General features: G+C 34.0%; 2 protein-coding genes across 2 annotated transcripts in view; both read right to left on the bottom strand.

The window, feature by feature from the left end:
• Positions 1–238: 238 nt before the first annotated feature.
• On the bottom strand, positions 239–10,592 carry psma6a (proteasome 20S subunit alpha 6a). The gene is made up of 7 exons (XM_056477679.1): positions 10,436–10,592; positions 8,521–8,615; positions 7,087–7,168; positions 5,625–5,780; positions 3,238–3,416; positions 3,058–3,152; positions 239–440 (listed from the first exon to the last, which is right to left on the bottom strand). Exons 1-7 carry the CDS (start codon positions 10,509–10,511, stop codon positions 383–385), a joined length of 741 nt encoding a protein of 246 aa, XP_056333654.1. The 5' UTR covers positions 10,512–10,592; the 3' UTR covers positions 239–382.
• A 2,943-nt stretch (positions 10,593–13,535) lies between these two features.
• Positions 13,536–24,159, bottom strand: part of prorp (protein only RNase P catalytic subunit) — a 41,972-nt gene continuing 31,348 nt past the window's right edge. The window contains exons 5-7 of the mRNA XM_056476484.1: positions 20,788–20,936; positions 15,193–15,388; positions 13,536–13,704 (exon numbers count right to left, since the gene is read on the bottom strand). Of these exons, the coding sequence (XP_056332459.1) occupies positions 13,573–13,704; positions 15,193–15,388; positions 20,788–20,936 (477 nt within the window). The 3' untranslated portion in view covers positions 13,536–13,572. The remainder of the gene's footprint in view (positions 13,705–15,192; positions 15,389–20,787; positions 20,937–24,159) is intronic.

Here is a 24,159-nt window from a genome sequence, read left to right as displayed (position 1 = left end):
GCAAGACACCTCTGGTATGAACACAGCATTGGGTTGTAATAACTCTCCCTAAAGCCCTTTTACCGATTTCACTTAACAACATCCAGTTAGCTTGCAGTAGATAAAACAAGCCACGCCCACTGTTAGCTCATTTAATATTCAGTTTCTCTAGGAACTGTGCCATAATATGAAAAGAAATTAAAAACGGTCGCAGCTTCCGGTTCATGTGGACTTAAGAAAAAAAATTAAAATTCAACAGTTTTCCAAAACGATAATTTTATTGTACTGTTGCAAGAAAAAAGCTACATAAACAGCAAAAAAAATGATCAGATGACCTGAATATTGACAAGATTGTAGTTCTCAGATGTTTTTCTCTGTCACAGGATAAACACTCATCCAGTTCTCAATCTCGTTCAGTCAGAGCCATCAGATGAGTGTCGATCTCAGACTCAGACAAAATTCTGAAAAATACACAAATATACTTTACTAAAAAGAAAAACAATCATTCATTTAATTAAAGGGCTGGATTTTATTTTGCTACAATTATTTAAATACAATTTTATTACTTTAAAATCATAAGTCTTCCGTTTTAAGACATTTAAAGAGTGAAATTTATTTCTATAGGGCAAAGCTGAATTTTATGAACATAAATCTTCTCATCGTCTCATTTGATTACCAAGAAATGTATTTTTTACTACTGTCCATGTTAAACACAGTATTTGAAATCCTAGATATATTCTTAGCAATGTTTATTTATTTTGCACATTTTTTTGCAGTCAAATCCGAGGATTTTAAGTAGGGTTGGGTATCATTTGAGGTTATTTTGATACCGGTGCTAAATCAGTACTTTTAAAACGGTACCGGTGCCAAAAAGGGGCCTGAACCGAGACCTGACCCACAAAATTATGGTGGATTCTCTGGAGAAACCTTTTATATGACAAAAAATATATATTAATCATTTTAGTTGAACAATATAATTAAAGTTTAAAGTAAACATCAATACATATTTTATATATTTCAATTGAATTAATATATTTCTTTTGATCATTTGTTTGTTAGCATTAATTTAAGATTTGCCTTATGCTATTAACAATACATTAGCTTACTACTGACCTGTGGAAAGGCTGTCATCAAAATCAGGAAACACCTTTTTTCTAGGGTTGTGGCTTGTGACTACTTTTACATGGACATCAGTAATCTAATGATTTGCCTTAATCTGAAGAAGACAATAATATGGTTAAGGTGTTTACATGAGTTGCTTTTATGATCCTGTAAGTTATACATAGATTAACGTCATTGCGTCGCCACACAAACCACGTTTCCTCCAGAGTTTTGTGTAATTTCAGGTGTTTTATTTTTAATTTTTAACTGCAGTGTGGCACTTTCACTTTCATTCATGTCATGTCCCATGACAAACTGAAGTATTAGGAATATGAAGGGAATATGAAGTAAGGACTGGTGGAAGAGTGTTGTTTTAAAAGGAATTTGATTCATGCACGCCGAATATAAAGAAAAAACCTCAGCATTTCGTGACGCGGGTGTCTGCGGTCCTTTAAGGTAATCAAAAATCGCTGTTTACATGGTAAACTCTTAATCAGAGTATTATCTTAATCATATTAAAATCAGAGTATTGGTGTCCATGTAAACGTACTTAGTGAAAGTGCCAGATTATGTCACAAGCTCTCAAAGAAAGTGCATTCCTTTGCAACTTTTCCTTACACGCAACTTTTGTAAAGCATCTGCTTCACGTTGGTGTGTCAGAATCCTGGCTTGTAAAATATAGCCATGCTTTAGAACGCTTAATTTAAGCAAATTTGATGAACATAATCATGCATGTTGATGAATCTGAAAGGAGTTGCTCACCAGATGCACTGTATTGCATGCATGGCCTACCCGTGCGTGCCTTGCCTAAGCAACAAGAACAAACGCCTGGCATCGCCGCCAGTGTCCGTATCCCTCAAAGTTGTTTAGAATTAAATGTTTAGAGCTGGTGTGACACAACGCCTACCTATGCGTGCCTTTGATGCACCCCTTTAAGCTTCTTACCACCAGTGGCACTGAAATTCATATGCTGATTCGTTCTGGTGCATATCGGTTGCATAAGTAACGATGCCATAATGGCATTGGCTTTCGGTACCCAACCCTAATTTTAGGACCTTTTTAAGACCTGAAAATATGTCATACTCTACATTAGGGTGTGCAGTATTTGGTTATTATTATTATTATTATTCGATATTACATTCTAATGAGTGTGCTTTTGTGCTGATACCAAAACTAGTGTAAAGCTATTCATATAATCACACACAGTTCAGTTCACAGCAGAGACATAAAGGTACATTTTAAATGACTAATATTCATAACTGGTCATTGATTTCTGTAGCATTTTTTGTCTGTACATTGGGATTTTAATACAGTACGTGGCTGTCAATAATCAAACAAAATCATACATCTTATTAAAAAAATAATAAATAAAATTAAAACAATTAAAAATACAACATATAATAAAATACAAATAAAATAATATATTTTACAGACAAATTAATGTAATCGTAATTACTATCACAATTTATTTATTTTAAATATTTCTCAAGTGCTGTTTAATAGAGCAAGGAATGTTTTTCACAGTATTCCCCATTATATTTTTTCTTCTGAAGTGTGTTGTTCAATGACTTGCCTAATTAATCAAACTAAAACTAAATAACCCAGTTAAGCTGCACTTTAAGCTGAATATTAGCATATTGCAAAATAACTAGTAAAATATTATGTACTGTCATTATGGCAAAGATAAAAGAAATCAGTTATTAGAAATTATTTTTAAAATGTGCAGCAAAAAAATTATTCTCTTCTCCATTAAACCGTGCTTAGGAAATATATTAATAATAAAATACCAATAAATGTGTAGTCAACTGTTTATATATAGTTAGAAAGCACCAGCCCTGTTCTAGTATCTGTTTATATCTGTAGGGGATTTTTTTTAGCCTTTGGTTTTAGTGGTTGTCACCCAGCATATATGTAAACACTAGTGTCGTGAGATGCAAATGTTGCATCCTATTGTATTTGTGTGATCTACAAACTGACCTGAACTTGGGCTCTTCTGTGGTCACGACTCCGATCTCCAGCTCGGATGGCTTGAAGTCGATGGCCAGAACTGTAGACAAGCAGCTGATGGCAGTCTGAGGAGCAAAACAAAACAGTTATGGGTTGATGCGATTGCATTGACTTCATACTGACGCAGAAGATTGACAATCTTGTGCAAACCTCCACTGTTTGGTCAAAGGTCCAGTCCAGTTTCTTCTTAATCTTCTTCTCCAGAAAGCTGGTGGCCTCTGTTTGTTTGACTCCCGCAGCAGTGGCTTTAAAACCGCAGTAATATCCAGCAGGATCGCATTTGTAGACCTGCGGCCCGAGCTCCTCGTCCACACCAACCACGATCATACCTGACCGTATAAACAACAACATGCTTATTGGCTGATTCACCCAACAGCAGCATTTCTCATGTATTCAGAGTGAGCTACTGTACTTCTCTTTTTAGACATACTGCTATGCAAAGTGTGCTTTTTTTCCGTTCATTCATTCATTTTCTTTCAGCTTAGTATTTATCAAGGGTCGCCAGAGCGGAATGAACCGCCAAATATTCCAGCATGTTTTACACAGCGGATGCCCTTCCAGCCGCAATCCAGTACTTTTTTTTCAGGCTTAAAATACATAGCAAAAATTTTAACATAGCTTTTTTCTTAATGGACTTTTGGTTGTCATCAGGATTATAAAAATACAGACATTTTTTATATATGTTCCAGTGTAACCTTTCTTAAATCTACATTGAAATCATTTTTGTCCCTTTTTGGGACTTGTTTTCAGAAATATTGAGTGAAAATGATGCGAGTTTTCCCTAAAACAAGCAAAATAATCTAAAAAATATTGTTTTTGCTTTGAAATTTGATTATTTTGCTTACCCCATTGGCAGATTATTTCGCTTGTTTAAATGATAAACTAATAAAAATTTCACTTATTTAAAAAAAAAATAATAATAATAAAATATATGTATATGCATAAATTTAATTTAATTTATTAATTTATTTATTTTTGCTTTATTTAAGAATTTGTAGATATTTAAACTAGAAACAAGACTAAAACACTAAGTATGAAAATCAGTTTTCTAGTACAAATATCTGAAAATTCTTAAATCAAGAAGCATTGTAAGATGCAAGAAGCAAAGTAATCTGCCAATTACCAATAATGTTGAAAACTGCTGTGCTGGTTATATATATATAAAACTATTGTAAAAATTATTTTTATAATTTAACAAAATTTGAGTACTATGTATAGTTAGTACACCTGGCCATAATGTATGTAAATGGTCTCATACTGAGATTGAAATGTAAATTGAAATACTGTATGATTGTGCTCAAGTGACTGTTAACAATAAACATTAAAAAAAGAAAACTGCTGTGCTGCTTAATATATTTGTAGAAAACTGTGCTTCAGTTTTTTTTCAAGATTCTGTGATGACATGTGGACAGGTTGTTTACTGGAAACAACTTTTTTTTACAATAAAATTTCTTTACGGTTACTTGTATACCCTTACTAAATAAGCGTGTTTATTTATTTGATAAAAACCATCACACTGACCTCAAACGATGGAATGGTAATGCATGTACGCATGTATTATGAGTACCAGTAAGTGCTATCACCTAGTGGGGATTTTTCAGACACAAAGGACATATGTAAATGTTGTGTGATATGTAAATGTTTTATTGCACAATGCAACACCTTAGCATTCTGTCTGTGTGTGTGGTGGCCAGTATAAATGAGTACATCTCTCACTGATCTCCCTTTAAAATTTTAATTTTCTGAAACTAAACTGAAACTAATCTAACAAAATATATTAAGATCACTGTGTAAAAATAAGTACACCCTAATGAAGTTATATATATAAAACACATATATATATATATATATATATATATATATATATATATATATATATATATATATATATATATATATATATATACACACACACACATACACATTTATATATATATATACACACATACACATATACAGTATATACACACACACACACATACAGTATATATATATATATATATATATATATATATATATATATATATATATATATATATATATACACACACATACACATATATATACACATACACATACACATATATATACACATACCACACTGAACTGAGCTAAACTGAACTGAACTTAAACACTAAAAACTGAACTACACTGTTCCAATTTACTGTGACCTTTTATGTGAAGCTGCTTTGACACAATCTACATTGTATAAGCGCTATACAAATAAAGGTGAATTGAATTGAACATATATAATCTGCAGTTTATGCTGTGATGTTCTGTGCTTACTCTTCTGTTGTTTTGTTTTGTTAAAAAAAGGCAATAAAAAATCTATGTAACCCTATGTAAAACCTAAAAATCAACCTAGAATCCTGGATACCTGCTGGAAAAGTAGGGTGTTGTATAATCCACTGAACAAAACTGAATCAATATAGAACTTAAAATCTTGGTCAAAGGCAAATTCGTCATGTCACAATTGCAGAATTTTCCAAAAAGCTGCTTGAATGTGTCAGAAGAAAAAAAAAGACAAGTGTTCTCACAGCATCCGAGCGGCCTCATCTCTGCGTTCTGCGTGTACACCTGAGAGATATCTGCAATGCGCTTGCACAGCATGTCCACCGGGATCTCATAACCATATTTGTACTTCCAGTTAGCGGCTTCATATCGCGCTCTCTGCACCTGCGACCTGCTGTCAGCTTCACAGAGAAACACAATACAGCACATGTGGTGTCAGATAATACTCACTTTTGCATTTCACCATCCAGGAGACACTGGAAACTGAACATAAGCTGGACAGTAACTGTGTGTGTGAGTGTGTGTGTGTGTGTACAGCACATTGGTCAACTTCGGCTGTTTTTAAATGTGCTTTATAAACAAATGTTGAATTGAACAAGTGAGTAAATGATAATAGAATTTTCATTTTGGGTTGAACTATCCCTTTAAGGCAAGACACTTCAGACAAATACTGTTTCATGCGGGTCAATTTGGAGATTTTTGTGTTTTCATGAAGCGTTTCTTTTAGTTTATTGGAAAGATAATATTCAAACTACACTTGTGAGTGTTACCTTTATTGAACTTTATCAATGTGTCTGTAAATTAAATAACAATCATTCATTCATTTTTCTTCGGCTTAGTCCCTTATTTATCAGGGGTCACCACAGCTGATTGAACCACCAACTACTCTGGCATGTTTTACGCAGCAGCTGCCCTTCCAGCCACAACCCAGTACTGGGAAACACCCATACATTCTCACATTCACACACACACTAATACACTACAGACAATTTAGTTTAATCAATTCACCTATATCGCATGTCTTTGGTCTGTGGGGGAAACCGGAGCATCCGAAGGAAACCCAATGCAAACAAGGGGAGAACATGCAAACTCCACACAGAAATGCCAACTGGCCCAGCCGGGACTTGAACCAGCGACCTTCTTGCCTTTTAATAACAATACTGTACATATTTTTCTTAAATATATATATATATATATTTTTCTTCCATAAAACTCCATTTCAGCAGCTCATATATAAAACCACACTTCATGTTTTAGTCATTTATATTTGGAAGTTTTTTTTTTATAATTATTTTTTAGGGGTTTTTCACCTTTTATTGGGATAGGATAGTGAAAGACAGACAGGAAAGTATTGGGAGCAGAGAGAAGGGAAGGGTCGGCATTAGACCTTGAGCCAGGAGTTGAACTCGGGTCGCCGTAAGCACCATGGTGCTATATATCCACGGCGCACTTAAGCACTAGGCTATTGGTGCTGACATTTGGTAGCTTTTTTACAGAGGAATATGGTCATAAACAATTAGCCTTATTTTATACAAGATTTTATTCTAAAACAAATGTGAAATTGTGCTTTCCGGCAGATTCTACAGCATTTTCTGAATTGTGGAGTGATAAAAAAGACCCTCTGTAAAAGCATTTTGCATTGCAATTTGAAAAGATACATATAAAGATATGTACAAAGAAAAGAAAAGTGTGTTTAAATGAGCTCACCTGTCATGCCGGACATCACACAGCCAATGTTCTCTGTTATTCTGAATAAATGAGTGACTGTGGATGAATCCAGAAGCTTATCCTGTGCGAGTAAAAATAGAGAAAACATCAATGACTGGTTCCTTGTAAAAATTCTATTTGAGTTGCACGAACATTGTTGCTTAAATGAATATTAATAGAGAGATATACAGCTATGAGGGGAAAATAAACAACTAATTGGAAAAGCTCAGATTCTGTGGAATTACTGGATTAGTTTTACATTTCTTTTTACATTTAAATAAAAATATTAATAATAATGTCAGATTTAGAAAGTATATAACAAATGTTTTCATTCACTGTGAGTAAAATGTTGGATTATTCCACCAAATTTTCTTTTTCAAGCTGTCTTGACTTAAAAGTTAAAGTGTATATCTTATGACTGCAAGTTTACAACTTGATAAAATAGCTTTAAAAATGCAATTGGATGTTTATAGATTTATTTAGAGTTTCTAATTTAGAGGTCAAACTTGTGAGGAATAAAAGAACAGTTATAGTTCAGGGTTAATACACATTTTACTACTAAAATTCCAGGACTTTTCCATGACTTACCCAAAACATTCAGTTAATATTCATGACCTGATGTTTCATGTAATGTCTACGTACATTACGTGAAAAAATGCCGTTCAAATTTAATACAGTATATCAAAAAATGTGACAATCTGTGTAGTTTTTTTTAAATCTGTAAAATAGTTCAAGAAAGTATCTTGCTGTCTGTGTGAAAATATTTTAGAAATATTGACTTGTCTTTTTATAAGACTCTTAATAGTACAAATTAGCTTTTAGAACCCACAGTATCTTAGCCCTGTAGTTAGAAATGGTTTCTGGCCACCACACTCAAAAAAGTAGCTTTATTTCAACGAAAGCGAGTGAAAGAGAGTCGAAGCTCAAACTGCGAGTTGCTTTTTTACCCCACACAGAGAATGTCACGTGAAGAGATGAACAGTGCAATTATATTTAATATTTAGGCAACATTATCACCTCAAAGATATTCAAGTAGACAGATAATTGTTAAACAAGGTAATTTCTATGATTTTTCCAAAATATGTTGGGTTAGTTTGTTTTTCCAAAACTTTGCCAGACCTGGAAAATGCCTTGTCAAAATTCCATGACTTTTCCAAGTTTTCCAGGAGCGTATGAACTCTGATTGTTGCTATAGTAGTAATAATGTTAAAACTTTAGGAGAACGTTCTCCTGACGTTAGAATAATATTCTAGTTTCATTAAGAAAGAAAATAACCAAAACTAAGCATCAAAAGAACTTTCTTGAGACCAAGAATTGTCATTAGGGAAATAAGCTTGCGTAAACAAAGGGTTTTGTCATTAAATTTGATGCCATTCTTCAGATATTCTGTTACAATTTTGCAAAGTGGTCGTTGAAGATTAAAACTAAACTTACTGGAACTTTCCTTTGGGTAATAACAACTGCACAGTCTTTCCCTCGAACAGCTACTGACGTCAGACCTCCCTGATTAATGGCCTTGAATGCATATTCTGTAAAAAATAAATATGAACACATAAGCAATGATCATGCATTTATTCATAAAATAAAAAAACACATTTATTTTTATGTAATTTATGTATTTAGTTTTATTTAAATGTAACAACCTTTTTTATTATTACTACTTTTAGATCTAAATATCTAATATTTATATATACACACACACTAGGGCTGCACAATTTATTGTTTGAGCATCGATATCGCAATGTGTACGTCTGCAATAGTCACATCGCAAGATCTGCAATGTTGAGTTATGTATATAAATGACCAGAATCCACAGGTCAAAACACATTGAGCATTGAATTCAAAGAACCATGAACCATTATAGAGTGAAAGTTCAACGTGTTTTTAAGGCCTTTGTGAACATTTTAAGAGTTTAAGGCAATTCAAGAAAACATAAAGAGCATAAAGTTTTAATTCTTATACGATGAAGACTACGCAATGCTCTTTTACATTCGATTATTCAATTTCTGTACCAGAATATTGTTAGACACTCCCCAGTAAACCATCAAAGCTGTTTATTTCACTTTAACATTTTCTCCACTGTGCTTATTTATGACTGCAGTTAGTTAATTATATGTATATAATAAATTACATAAAATTCTCCCCTTACAAACCATCCCAATCAATCTAAAGCAATCACTTATTCAAACAGAGCTATTTTAGTCATGTGGTAAAATTGTATTTAAATCACAATATATATCGCAGGGAACAAAATATCGCAATGTCAAAATTTTCAAATATCATGCAGCCCTAATACAGTGCTCAGCATATACAAGTACACCCCTTGCAAATCTATCTTTTAAATTCATATTTTTAATAGGAAGCTATACAATATTATATTTGTGCATGTACTGATATAATATATTATGTAATATTATATTAGTCAGTACTGAATCCAAATCAGGAGCTTATCTAACAAATTAATTTATGATAACGGTCCAAAAATGAGTACAACCAAATTTATATCTTATAGAAAAATATTAAATACAAATTTTAAAAAGAGGAAAAATCAAGAGAAGCAAAAACAAAACAAAAAACATAAAAAAGGGTTGTAATTTTTTTGCTAAATTTTGCTTGTATTTAATTGTACTATATTTCAATTTCTAAATATGTTTGATGACTAAAATATTGCTTTAAGAAATATATCTGTTTGTGTTTAATAAATCTGTTTTGTTTAAGTGCACCAAAATACATTGCCTACATTCACTGAGAAATTCATTTTTAAAATGGGGTGTACTAAATTATGCTGAGCACTATATATATATATATATATATATATATATATATATATATATATATATATATATATATATATATATATATACAAACATACATACATTTAGACATATACAAGCGATTTTATAATATTTTACTGTATTTAATTATTAATTATTCATTGTTTTACAAAGCTAGTTATATGTACATTGTATATTGTGTAATTTCACGAGGAGCCAAATTGAATCAGTTTCAGTAAAATAATTAATTATATAGTATATAATTAATAAAAATAATTGTAAACACTATGAAACCGAAAGCACTTTAACACATTTTTAGAGAAACTGAGCTCTGCTGTTTCTGCCATAAACGTGAAAGCTAAACACTAACAGTACTAACGAATAAATGAGAAGGTGAATTATCCTCATTTTAACAGCATATTCAGTGTTTTAGCCTTCAGCTCAATCACATTAAAGTGGAATACTATCACAAACACAGCATCCAGAGCAGGAGAAGCTGCTGAATGATGCTGCAGCAAAATGACTGAGCATTTATTCTTTCGATTTAATAAAGGCGCGATTCCGTCGATACGCACCGACTTGATAGAGTCTCCCCTCCGGAGAAAAGATGGTGATGTGTCGGTCAAACCCCGCGCTCGATCCCCGGGACATTATAACAGAGATTTAATGCTTAAAGTTTGTAAACAGATCTAAACACTGCGCTCTAACGTACGCCGGATGTGATAACACTGGCGTCGGCTTTCATATCCGGGTGAAGAAGTGTCGCGACGCATCACGCTTCACTTACTGTTATTTGGAAAGGACGAATTTTGATATATGTCAAAATTATTATGTCAAATGTTTGTAACAATTTCACATTCCTTGTATAACGTTTAAATATTTTGGGAGAATTTCTCATTTATAAGAAAAATGGGTGGGATCCAAGTAAATTTTCATTCATTTTAGATTTGTGAAAGTTTTTAATTTAGTAAATAAAGTAAAGTAAATAATTTAAAATTATTCAGAAGTTACACTATTCAAAGAAAAAAATACTTGGAATATTCCAAAATATTTCACCTCTTTGCGACAAAGGTAATTCATCAGATGCAGATCTATCTCACAGTTTTATTTTTTGTTCTAAGATACAGAATTATTATAATGGAATTTTTGAAGTGCTTTCCGGAGTGTTTAAGTTGTAATTACAACCGGATCCAATGCTTTTAATTCAAATACAGTCAAGTCAAATACAAGTCAAGTCAAATACACAACATTGAATGCTCTCATACTGTTGAACTACTGCCAAGAAGCTACTGCTACTGTTTTGGAAAAAAAAAGGAATCCCCTACATGTAAACTGTGGCTTGGAGAAATGGCCTCTATGTTACATCTGGTGCGAATTAGATATTATTTGAAAAGAAAACTTGAACAATTTGACAATTTGGAATCCTTTTATATGTTACCTTGAAAAAAAACTCTCATAATAATGCATCATTTCTGTTATGTTTTAATTTGCTTGCCATGATACTCTGTTCTTTAAACAGGTCTTTGTAACAAGTTTGCTTGTTATGTGGGTGTTTTATTATTATTATAATTTTCACGTTGTTTTCCCTTTTTTATTTCCTTGTTTGCTTTGCTTATGTTATATGTGGACACAATATGTGAACAGAATTCTTTTCTTTTGTTATCCTGCTGGAAGTAGCCATCAGAAGATGGGTACACTGTGGTCATAAAGGGATGAACATGGTCAGCAACAATACTCAGATAGGCTGTGGTGTTGACATGATGCTCAATTGGTACTAATGGGCCCAAAGTGTGCCATGAAAACATTCCCCACACCAACACCACACCACCACCAGCAGCCTGAACCGTTGATACAAGGCAGGATGGATCCATGCTTTCATGTTGTTGACGCCAAATTCCGACCCTACCATCTGAATGTCATTGTCATTTCTGTGTGGAGTTTGCATGTTCTCCCCGTGTTTGTGTGGGCTTTCCCCACAGTCCAAAGACATGCACTATAAGTGAATTGAATAAACTAAATTGACCGTAGTGTATGAGTGTGTGTGAATGTGAGTGTGTATGGGTGATTCCCAGTACTGGGTTGTGGATGGAAGGACATGCGCTGTGTAAAACATATGCCGGAATAGTTGGCAGTTCATTCCGCTGTGGCAACCTATGAAATAGAGACTAAACTGAAGGAAAATGAATGAATGAAAATATTTTTTCCTTGGCAAAAGTGTTCAGTTCATTTTCTCTTTGAGCAAAAAATGATCTTATGTTTCTAAAAGACACTGACTAAAATGTCATTCAGTGTTACAATTGTTAATATACCAAATATTTTGATCAGGCATATTTAGAGTAAGAATCATTTAACGACATATTAAAATACTCTATTTAAGGATCACAGTGCAGCACCAACATGCTAATTAATTGTCATTTAAAAGCATTATGCTTTACCACCATCTTTAAAATCACTAGCTTTTACCCAAAGTTAGTAATGACTTAAAATTTGATTAAATTTAGCATGATTACTTATTCTTTTATACATTTTAATAAGTATATGCCAGAATAAACATTTCATTTACCCATAATGCATCATTGAATGACAACAGATCAACAGTTCATTGATAATTTCACAAAAGCTGAATAAAACAATAAAGCATTTAAGTATTCGGATTTAGGCCTACACGATGGTTCAGTGGTTAGCACTGTTGCCTCAAAGCAAGAAGGTCGCTGGGTTGAGTCCTGGCCAGTTGGCATTTCTGTGTGGAGTTTGCATGTTCTCCCCGTGTTGGCGTGGGTTTCCTCAGTCTATAGACATACAATACAGGTGAAGTGAATGAACTAAATTGGTTGTAATGTACGAGTGTGAATGAGTGTGTATGGGTGTGTCCCAGTACTGGGTTGCAGCATGGAAGCGTATCCACCGTTTAAAACATATGCTAGATACGTTGGCAGTTCATTCCGCTGTGGCGACCCCTGATGAATAAAGGGACTAAGCTGAAGGAAAATGAATGTATGAGTGTGTGTGTGAATGTGAGAGTGTATGGGTGTTTCCCAGTACTGGGTAGCAGATGCAAGGACGACCTCTGATAATAGACACTAAGCCAAAGGAAAATGAACGAATGAATGAATGAATGAATGAATGAATGAATAATCCTTGGCAAATGTGTTCTGTTCATAGGCTTTTTGACATTTTATCATAACATTTGTTAAGATGCCAAATATTTTGATCAGGCATATTTAGAGTAAGAATCATTTGATGAGATATTAAAATACTCTATTTAAGGATCACAGTGCAGCACCAACATGCTAATTAACTGTCTTTTAAACGCATTATACTTTTGCAATAACTTTCACTTTACCTAAAATTAGCAATCCCCTAAATTATGATTCAATTTAGATTGATCACTTAGTCTTTTATACATTTGAATAAGTACAGGCTATAATAAAGTTTCATTCATGCATAATACATTACTAAATGACAATGAATTGTTATTTCAGCCATAATTTCACATAATAAACTATAAAACATTTCAATATTCAGATTTGATGTTTTCTATATTCTATATTTAATTTGATGTGGACACAAAAAAAAAACAGGAGGTATTATCTCTGACCCCAATATAAAACATAAATCCACATCAGATCTTGGATTAATATAATACTAAGCATCGGAACAAACACAACTAGACAATTAGCAAACCATTTTTTTATTTGAGACTTTTAGCAACTCATTTATCTCGAGTCAGACATAGCCATTTCTGAGGAACCTCATAAGTAGCTCTGTCATCTGCCTTCTGGTCGTAGGGAATGTGCCAGGAGCTTCCGTCGGTCTGAATGATGGTGTCATAACTCAAGACCCTCTGAAAAACACACAGTAAAGACAGCAGTCCTTTAAAGGGGTCATGACATGTCAAATCAAAGTGGTCTTGATCTTTTTACACTTGACAGATCTTGGTTATATTAAAACATCCTGCAAGTTTAAACACTTAAAACATTGTCCTTTCTATAAATAAATCATATATAGATAAACAAGCTGTAGAAATTACATGTTTGCCAATGAGGTGGCATGTGATGTCACAGGAGTACACTGTAAAAAAAGATGCCTCAACTTAAAATTGTAAGGCAACCAGCTTCAGGACATTTTTGAGTTGACTCAACTTTCAACCCAAGTACTGCACTTGACTCGATTTAAGTTGAGTAAACTCAAAAAATGTGCTGAAGCTGGTTGCCATAATTTTAAGTTCAGTCAACTTTTTTGCAGTGTATGTTCATTTGCATATACCCCGCCTCCAGAGCACTTTTAGCTTAAGATAATAATTTCTTAATTCTTTGTCAGTAAATAATGGTTTTATATGGATAATGCTATCAAAAACACAGCAATACAACATTGTGCAATAGCAATGAGGTGTTGCTGCTCGTTTCCATAAAATGGCATTAGCCAATCAAAACGATGGCCATTTACTGACAATTTTATTTTACTTTACTTACTTATTTGACTTAAAATTAGCCCTTTTCATTAGACATTTTACATTTAAACAGTTGAGGGTTTTTTTCTTTCGTGTTTGAAACCATTCAGCCGAACTCATGGTCTGGCAGGAGCACTTTTAGCTTAGCTTAGCATAGATCATTGAATCGGATTAGACCATTAGCATCTCGCTCAAAAATGATTAAAGAGTTTTGATAATTTTCCTATTAACAGCTTCACTCGTCTGTAGTTACGTTGTGTACTAAGACCAATGAAAAAATGCTATTTTCCAGGTTGATATGGCTGGGAATATACTTTCATTCTGGTGGAATGATATTATGCAGCACCAGGGAAAAGAGGGTCAAAAATAATTGGTTTTCTAAATGTACTTGAGTTTTTTTGTGTAAACTATATAAGTAAACCTCAAAGAAAACATTAAAATAATAATATTACTACAAAAAAATACATGTCGTGACCCCATTAAAGGAACACGCCACTCTTTTTGGAAATGGACTAATTTAAAGCCCCCCTATATAGTTAAGGAGTTTAGTTTTACCATTTTTCAATCCATTCAGCCGATTTCCAGGTCTGGAGCTTGACTATTCTGTAGTTACATTATGCACTAAGACTGAAGGAACTTCTCATTTTCCGTCAGTTTTAGTCCCCGATGTAACTACAGAAGTCAAGCTTTAAATACATTTTTTTAATTAAATTTTAAGTGAAAAAAGTGAAATGCTAATGGTCTAATACAATTTAATGATTGAAGCCAAGCTAAGCTAAAAAGTACTCCCGCTTTTTAGTTGTAAAATGACCCCCTTTATTTAAAATGGCATGTTCCTCTAACGAATTTAGTTTTATCAGCTCCCAGCACTCCTACACGCACCTCAAAGCGAACCCGTTTTCCTGGCGTGTAATGGTTGATGACCAGCTGATGCCCGCGCTGCCACTTGAAGAAGAGGCGTCTGGTGGCACTGTCCGGCAGGCAGGCTTTATGATCCCTCATCAGATCACGACTGAGAAACTTACAGTGAACGCCGGAGTTTAAAGCAGCATACAGCAGAAATGGGTCATCTTCAGATCTGTGGCAGTCATCCAAAAACAAAAACAGGATTTAAAATACCTTTCATGCATAATGAATGAAATCACTATGGTCTCTATAAATTGACGTAAGTGAACGGTTGTGCTCGGTTACATGAGTCAATAACATGCTTGAGTGAAACTGTTACAAAACAAAGCGAGAGATTGAAGGATAAGTAATGACCCCGAAAGTGATTATGTACGTTTGCGTTATTTATAGCCCATGCAAAATAGATATTTTTTGATATGACGTTAGAATCCTGCTAAGCTGATGATAAATTACATTCTCATAATATATTCAAGTGATGCATATACTGTAGATTAAGCACAGTAAAGCACTCAACTTGACCAAAGCAATGCATTTGAAATAGAAATCTTGAGTATGGGTATAATCATTTTTTGCTTTATTTTTTAAATATTTCTCAAGTGATGCAAGGAAAACAGTGTTTCCTATTATATTATATTATATTATATTATATTATATTATATTATATTATATTATATTATATTATATTATATTATATTATATCATACTATATTATATTATATTATATTATATTATATTATATTATATTATATCATACTATATTATATTATATTATATTATATGTTATGTTATGCTATATTACATTATATTATATTATATTATATTATATTATATTATATTATATTATATGTTATGTTATGCTATATTACATTATATTATATTATATTATATTATATTATATTATATTATATTATATTATATTATATGTTATGTTATGTTATGTTATGCTACATTACATTATATTATATTATATTATATTATATTATATTATATTATATTATATTATATTATATTATATTATATCATACTATATTATATTATATTTTATTATATTATATGTTATGTTATGCTATATTATATTATATTATATTATATTATATTATATTATATTATATTATATTATATTATATTATATTATATTATATTATATTATATGTTATGTTATGTTATGTTATGTTATGCTACATTACATTATATTATATTATATTATATTATATTATATTATATTATATTATATTATATTATATTATATTATATTATATTATATTATATTATTTTATATTAATCTATATTCAGAGTATATACAGGAATCACAGAGTGAAATTCAATACCTTTTAATACCTTTTTTAAGACTCCTTTCATACATTTTTAAGACCTTATAACCACTTTAGGTTTCAACTGGAAACACTGGCGAGATTTAAACTTGCAGGATATTTATAAAATATTAATGTTAGAAACTAATCCAAAACTAAAACATAATTCATATATTGAATAAAAGTATTGGGGGGGAGGGGGTGGGTGGTGTAGTTCCTGGCACCTGGCTGAGATCAATACCTTTTATTACGTTTAGCTAGCTAAAGCAATCTACTCCCGGGATTGATCACCAGAATGGGGATGTCCCAGAGTAAAATGAGAAAATTTGATACACCGGTGTTTTGGATTATGGATAAACTTTTTTCTTTACGCTGTTTTCATCTGTTTTTATAGTATTTGTTTTTATTTCGTTTATACTTGTCTCTTTTATTCCTGCTTATGTAAAGCACTTTGAATTGCCACTGTGTATGAAATGTGCTATTTAAATAAACTTGCCTTGCCTTAGCTAATTCAGCAGGTTGGTTTCGTTGATTTCATAAACTACACAGCATCCTGATATTGGCAGATATAATTCAGGCAAACTTTAGCATACAACCAAATATTGCATAATCAAAAATGATATAAATTTAATACTTTGCAAAAGAGCTTTTTAATACTTTTAAGGGCCTTAAATTTCTCTACACTGATTTATCAACTTTTAATACTTTTTAAGACCCCGCGGACACCCTGTATAGAAAGTCTTATGCCTTTTAGTTTCATTTGAAAAAAATTAAATTATAATATATATATATATATATATATATATATATATATATATATATATATATATATATATATATATATATATATAAAAAACTGTTAATAACGTCAATATTATTTAATAATAATAATAATAATTTTATCCCACTATTGTCCAATGACTAATTAATCTAATTTGCCTAGTTAACATAATTGACGTAGTTAAGGCTTTAAATTGCACTTTAAGCTGAATACTATTATCTTGCATAATTACCAATAAAATATCATGTATTGTCATTATTCATTCATTCATTTTCCTTTGTCTTAATCCCTTTGTTCATCAGGGGTCGCCACAGCAGAATGAACCGCCAACTTATCCAGCATATGTTTTATACAGCAGATGCCCTTCCAGCTGAAACCCAGTACTGGGAAACATCCATACACACTCATTCACACACACATACACTATGGACAATTTAGTTTATTCTATTCACCTACAGCGCATGTCTTTGGACTGTGGGGGAAACCCACGCCAACACGGGGAGAACACGGTAACTCCACACAGAAATGCCCCAGAAACCGACCCAACCAGGACTCGAACCAGCGACCTTCTTGCTGTGAGACGACAGTGTTAACCACTGAGCCACCGTGTCACCCCATATTGTTATTATACCAAAATTAAAATAACTTATTCTTACTTTTCAATGAACGCAAACTGTCATAGTTTATTAAAGAGCCCCATTATGGGTTTTTGAAAATGAGCTTCCATGCAGTATGTAACACAGCTCTAAGTGAATGAAAACATCCAGCTGAGGTTTAAATCTGAAAGTGCACCGTGTTTAAAACTATTGATTCTTTAGCAAAATAGTTGACTCAGAGTCGAATAAATGAATCGAGTTGAGTTCAGATGTTCTGATTGGCCGTTTGCTATTGAAGGAGCAGCAGAGACTATGGGACTTTGTCAGACTGGGACAGGCACTTTGTCAGTAACTGTTACAGTTCAAATGGACCAGTATCTTCTTCCTCTGGATCATAACATGTGTCATTAAAATTGTTGCCTAGTTTAGTGTAGTTTGCAAAATGTTTGTTTAATTGTGTGTTATAAGTTGTTATGGACTACAAGCACAGCTTGTAATCACGTATCTATTATAGGTCAGTGCTTGTACTGTATCTCTCAGGTTAAATCTATATGGGGCTGTTCACATATTGCATCCAAAACCACGTAATAAACATGACGCTTGCTTCTTCCTTTACCAATTTAAATGTGTTTCTGAACTAGTGATCCTCTGCTGTTTGTTGCTATGGCCACCATCAGCTGTTCCTCACACGCACGGCGGGGTCAATTTTCAAAATAGTTCAACTTTTGCCAAAGTGTGGAATAATACTGAATGTGTGTCATTGTTATTTCTTGGGGTTAGAGTTCAGAGTAAAGTAATATGCTGGTGTTTAACTGTATTGCTTAATTGCATTCCTGCATTGGGCTCTCATACTTTCTGCTACTTCATACTGTAGCCGTGGTGGGCATTTCTTTTTGTCTCGCGCTGAACGTATTCGACCAATCACAACAGACTGGGTCATCGGACCAACCAGCGCAGATTAGTTTTGTTCTAAGAAAGGGTTTGGGATGTAAAATGAATTGTTGATCGATTCATATGGGAGTCACTGGGATAATTAGGTAAAAATAAATGCATATTATAAGCCAATTAAAAGTGTTTTTGACCTTGCACCATTATCACCCTGTTGTTGGAGACCCCAAAACCAAAATATGACCTTTTATAATGCAAAATAGGGGTTCTTTAAAGATAAACCTTCAGCAAACCTCCTAATATGTGCAGCACGATGGCTTTCATGAACATTTATGAGCGTCAAAAGTGGTGGATCTGTTCAGCAAAAGATTTGACTGTCACTGCATATCAAAGGACTTAAAATAATACAAATATATAACTAAAGCAATCTCCATTGTACAGAGCGAGAGTGCTTCTCTTCTGTTAAATTGAAGTCGCATCATCAATAACGAAAGTGTGCTCAGGCTTGGAAGACAAAAAATATAATGTGAGTGCGGGCCGAGGGGAGAGGGGAAGGGGGGCAGTTCAAGACAACTGTGCCTAGTGTAAGGACACCCTAAGGCCACGTTACATTAATACGCGTTTAGTTTTTAAAACGCATTCGCTTTGTACGGTTATGCCTTCCGTCCACACTACCCCAAAGTTTTCGAGCCCTGAAAATGGAGCGTTTTGGAAACGCTAAAGAGGCTGTTTTGGTTTTAATACATTGCGGCTCCATTGCGACACTCTGTGTCAGTGTGGATGGGGGAAAATGGAGGCTTGGCTGCAGACATTAGCTTATCTGATTGGGGCTTTTTCTCAATATCAAGTGCCCAAAGCTCAGTCTTGATTTCTTTCCTCATTCAGACTTCGCAAGTTTGATATGGAAAACAAACTCCTGAGGACATGTCAGGTAAATCTTTCAAATGGAACAGTGTAGGTGTAGCTACATATTTATATGACCGTCATCTTCACTGTATGCCTATTTATAACAAAGCGGAGCCTATAACATCACTGAATATCAGTTTTAATAATCAATAATGGCCATTATAAAAGTATAACGTACAGTAAGTTTACAGATTATAGGAAATAAAGCCAGACAATCAGTCAGATGTGTAGAATCAGTGTACGTGGTTACATAAATTAATATATTAATTTATATTTGCGCTCAGCCAAACAACGTTACCTGAGAACAAGTAATAGATTCAAAAGACCAAAAAGTCATTAGATAGAAAGAAGATGAATTAAATATCACGTTTAAAAACTATAGTGAGATGAGATCCGGCAGAAGATCCTTGATGAACTGTCCGACGTGCGTTGCTCTCACCTGGGGAGGAGGACTCAAAGCACCCACTGACTGCCTGGAGCTCAGACGTGCGCATACACTGCAGTGCATGCCAGAGTGTGTGTGTGGTCACGTGATGTGCTTTTCAGCGGCATAGTGTGGATAGAGATCTTTTCAGAAATGCTAGGAGAAACGCCAGTGTGGACGCGGATCGCTTTTGTTCTGAAACGCTGTTCATTCCGTTCTTCAAAATCATCCCAGAGTGGATGAAAACATCCCAAACAGCATACAATGGTTAATTTAACAACTTTGTATGCTTTTTCTTGAGCACCAGTGCATTATGGGAACAGCATTCGTGTTGCAGGTCAGCCTGTGTTTCCTTTAAAATGCTGCCTATGTAGACTGTTCACTTTGAAACATAAAAATAAAGAAACATAAAAAAATAAAGAACTAAAAAGGGATTTTCATAGTGATGGCATTGAAGAACCATTTTTAGCTACCCTTTAGTGAAAAGTTCTTCAAAAAAACTCTTTTCATACCATGAAGAATTTATTAATCTAAACAATAAAAACTTTTGTCGAATAAAATGATTGAATGGATGGTTCAAGTTGTTCACGGAACCAGCAAAGCCAATAAAGAAGCTTTATTTTTAAGAGTGAGTGTGTACAGTGTGTGTGTATGTGTGATACTGACATGTCCTCTGTGAAGAAGCAGTGTGCTTTCTGTTTGATCCATCTCATGTTTTGTCTGTCCCAGTTGCCTGAATGTCGTAGCATGTGTTTCCTGCCCAGAACCAGGATGTTGAGGCTCTGCTGCTCCAGCTCCGATACCACTGCCAGCAACTGCAGAGATCATTCACACACACACACACTGACCTTTACTTTTCCATTCAGACATCACATACAAATCAGGCCATTCATGAGCTTTTTATTGAATGGGGGACCTCGGTTCATTCATCATTTTTACTATGATCTGCGACTTATGACTTTTTAAAAGGAATTTCCCTTGGCCCTACTGATGAATTCGGGACCTTCGGCTCTAGGGAAGTTATTCTTACTCGCATTGTTTTAACCTATTTTTGTACCACCCCCTCATACACACACACAGCAACAGGGGGAGTTTCCTGATAACACAGGAAGTTGTTTTTCCAAAACCCACCATGCTTACAAAGAGTGTAAAGGTTACAACTGTAGGCTAAAAATATCCCTGTGTTCAGATTTAAGACCCCGTTCTTGCATGCAGTTTTTAAAGACATAGAGCTAACTGTTTTCACTGTACTGTACAGGTATTTTTTTTCCTTCTTCTTTCCTGTTGGAGATTTAAATGACTTTTATAAGCTGTATCAGTATCAGGAAGTTATGATGACGAAATAAAATAATGGACTTTTCTGTGTGTAACCATGACTGTGCTTCAGGTATATAATTACAGGTATATAATTATATACCTGAATATAATTGTTGCAAATTTCTTAAAAATAAAAAACCTGAAAAATCACATGTACAGAATTATTCGCAGCTTTTGCCGTGAAGCTCTAAATTGAGCTCAGGTACATTCTGTTTCCACTGTTCATTCTTGAGATGTTTCAGCAGCTGAATTGGAGTTCGCCTGTGGTCAATTCAGTTGATAGGACATGATTTGAAAAGGCATACACCTGTCTATATAAGGTGCCAGAGTTGAAAGCACAAAACAAGCATGAAGACAAAGGAATTATCTGTAGACCTTCAATACCGGATAGTGTTGAGGCACAAGGCTGGGGAAGGTTACAGAAAAAATTCTGCTGCTCTGAAAGTTCCAATGAGCACAGTGGCCTCCATCAGATGTAAGTGGAAGATGCTTGGAACCACCAGGACTCTTCCTAGAGCTGGCCGGCCATCTGCTGAGTGATCGGGGGAGAAGGGCTTTAGTCAGGGAGGTGATCAATAATCTGATGGTCACCCTGTCTGAGCCCCAGCGGTCTTCTGTGGAGAGAGGAGAACCTTCCAGAAGGACAACCATCTGTGCAGCAATCCACCAACCAGGCCTGTGTGGTAGAGTGGCCAGACGGAAGCCACTCCCTGCCTGGAATTTTCCAAACACATCTGAAGGACTCTCAGAGCATAAGAAACTAAATTCTCTGGTCTGATGAGACTAAAATTGAACTCTTTGGAGTGAATGCCAGGCATTACGTTTGGAGAAAACCAGGGACCCACCTCACATCACCAGGCTAATACCATCCCTACAGTGAAGCATAGTGGTGGCAGCATCATGCTTTTTCAGCAGCAGGAAATGGAAGACTAGTCAGGATAGAGGACAAGATGAAAGCAGCAATGTACAGAGACATCCAGAATGAAAACCTGTTTCAGAGTGCTCTCGACCTCAGACTGGGGTGACGGTTCATCTTCCAGCAGGACAATGACCCAAAGCACACTGCCAAAATATCAATGGAGTGGCTTCACAACAACTCGCGAATATCCTTGAGTGGCCCAGTCAGAGCCTAGATCTAAATCCTATTGAACATCTCTGGAGAGATCTGAAAATGGCTGTACACCGTCGCTTCCCATCCAACCTGGTAGAGCTTGAGAGGTACTGCAAAGAGAAATGGGCGAAAATTCCCAAAGACAGGCGTGCCAAGCTTATGCCATCATATTCAAAAAGACTTGAGGCTGTAATTGCTGTCAAAGGTGCATCAACAAAGTATTGAGCAAAGGCTGTGAATACTTATGTACATTTGATTCTTCAGGTTTTTTATTTTTAATAAACTTGCAACAATTTATCTTTTAACAAAAAATCTTTTTTCACATTGTCATTATGGGGTATTGTTGTGTAGAATTATATATATATACACAGTTGAAGTCAGAATTTTTAGCCTCCCTGTTTAAATAATATTTGACTAGATATTTTTCAAGACACTTATATACAGCTTAAAGTGACATTTAAAGGCTTAACTAGGTTAACTAGGCAGGTTAGGGTAATTAGGCAAGGTATTGTATAACGATGGTTTGTTCTGTAGACAGTCGAAAAAAATTGCTAAAAGGGGCTAAATAATTTTGAACATAAAAAATTAAAACCTTATTCTAGCTGAAATAAAACAAATTAGACTTTCTCCAGATCAAAACATATTATCAGAAACACTGTGAAAATTTCCCTACTCTGTTAAACATCATTTGGAAAATACATTAAAAATAAAAAAATGGAGCTAATAATTCTGACTTTAACTGTGTGTGTGTGTGTGTGTGTGTGTGTGTGTGTGTGTGCGTGTGCGTGTATATATATATATATATATATATATATATATATATATATATATATTTTTTTTTTTTTTATTATTATTTTTAATGTATATTATAATTATTATCTGCAATAAAATATGAGTAAAATTTGAGCTAATCGTTCATTATGAAAAAATTATTTATATCATATATTAAGATAATAATTTGAGACAACAATATGAGAAATATATTCAATAGCTATATATTTAGTGTGCACTCTATTGCAGTAGCCACTTTTATGGTTACGGTATTATCCTTTCTAAATATATCTTGAACTCAATTTTAGATTACCGTAATTGCAAACATATATTTTGAATATGCAAATCCCGTCCTAGTAAATTCCAGCTTATCTCGTCTCCTCTATGGAGCTATTTCAGACACGAGGAAGTGCTAAATGAGGAATCGCAGGTGTGTGATCATTTTCTGCTAATTCATGATAAGGAAGTGGACGGCGAGCCACAGAGAGGCTGTTTAACTCTGGAAAGCACCTTACACATGATAATGTCCTGTTTCACAATCCAGCTTTAACCTCTGCCTGCGGTCACCTTTGTTTATGGCGAGATAAAAAAAAGATCATCATATTTCCTCAGCTAATTACCAACTGCATTCCATACCAACTAGTTATAGGCGTGCCACAATAATCAATATATCGACCAGGGGCATAGCAACTGTGGGGGACGGGGGGATCCTAGTTAAACTAATTAACCTAGTTAAACCTTTAAATGTCACTTTAAGGTGTATAGAAGTGTCCTGAAAATAGTCAAATATTATTTACTGTCATCATGGCAAAGATAAAATAAATCAGTTATTTGAAATG

This window comes from Danio aesculapii, chromosome 17 (genome assembly GCF_903798145.1).
Source record: "Danio aesculapii chromosome 17, fDanAes4.1, whole genome shotgun sequence".
Taxonomy (NCBI): Eukaryota; Metazoa; Chordata; class Actinopteri; order Cypriniformes; family Danionidae; genus Danio; species Danio aesculapii.
Note: the sequence above shows the minus strand (reverse complement) of the source record. Positions and strands in the feature narration are given on the sequence as shown.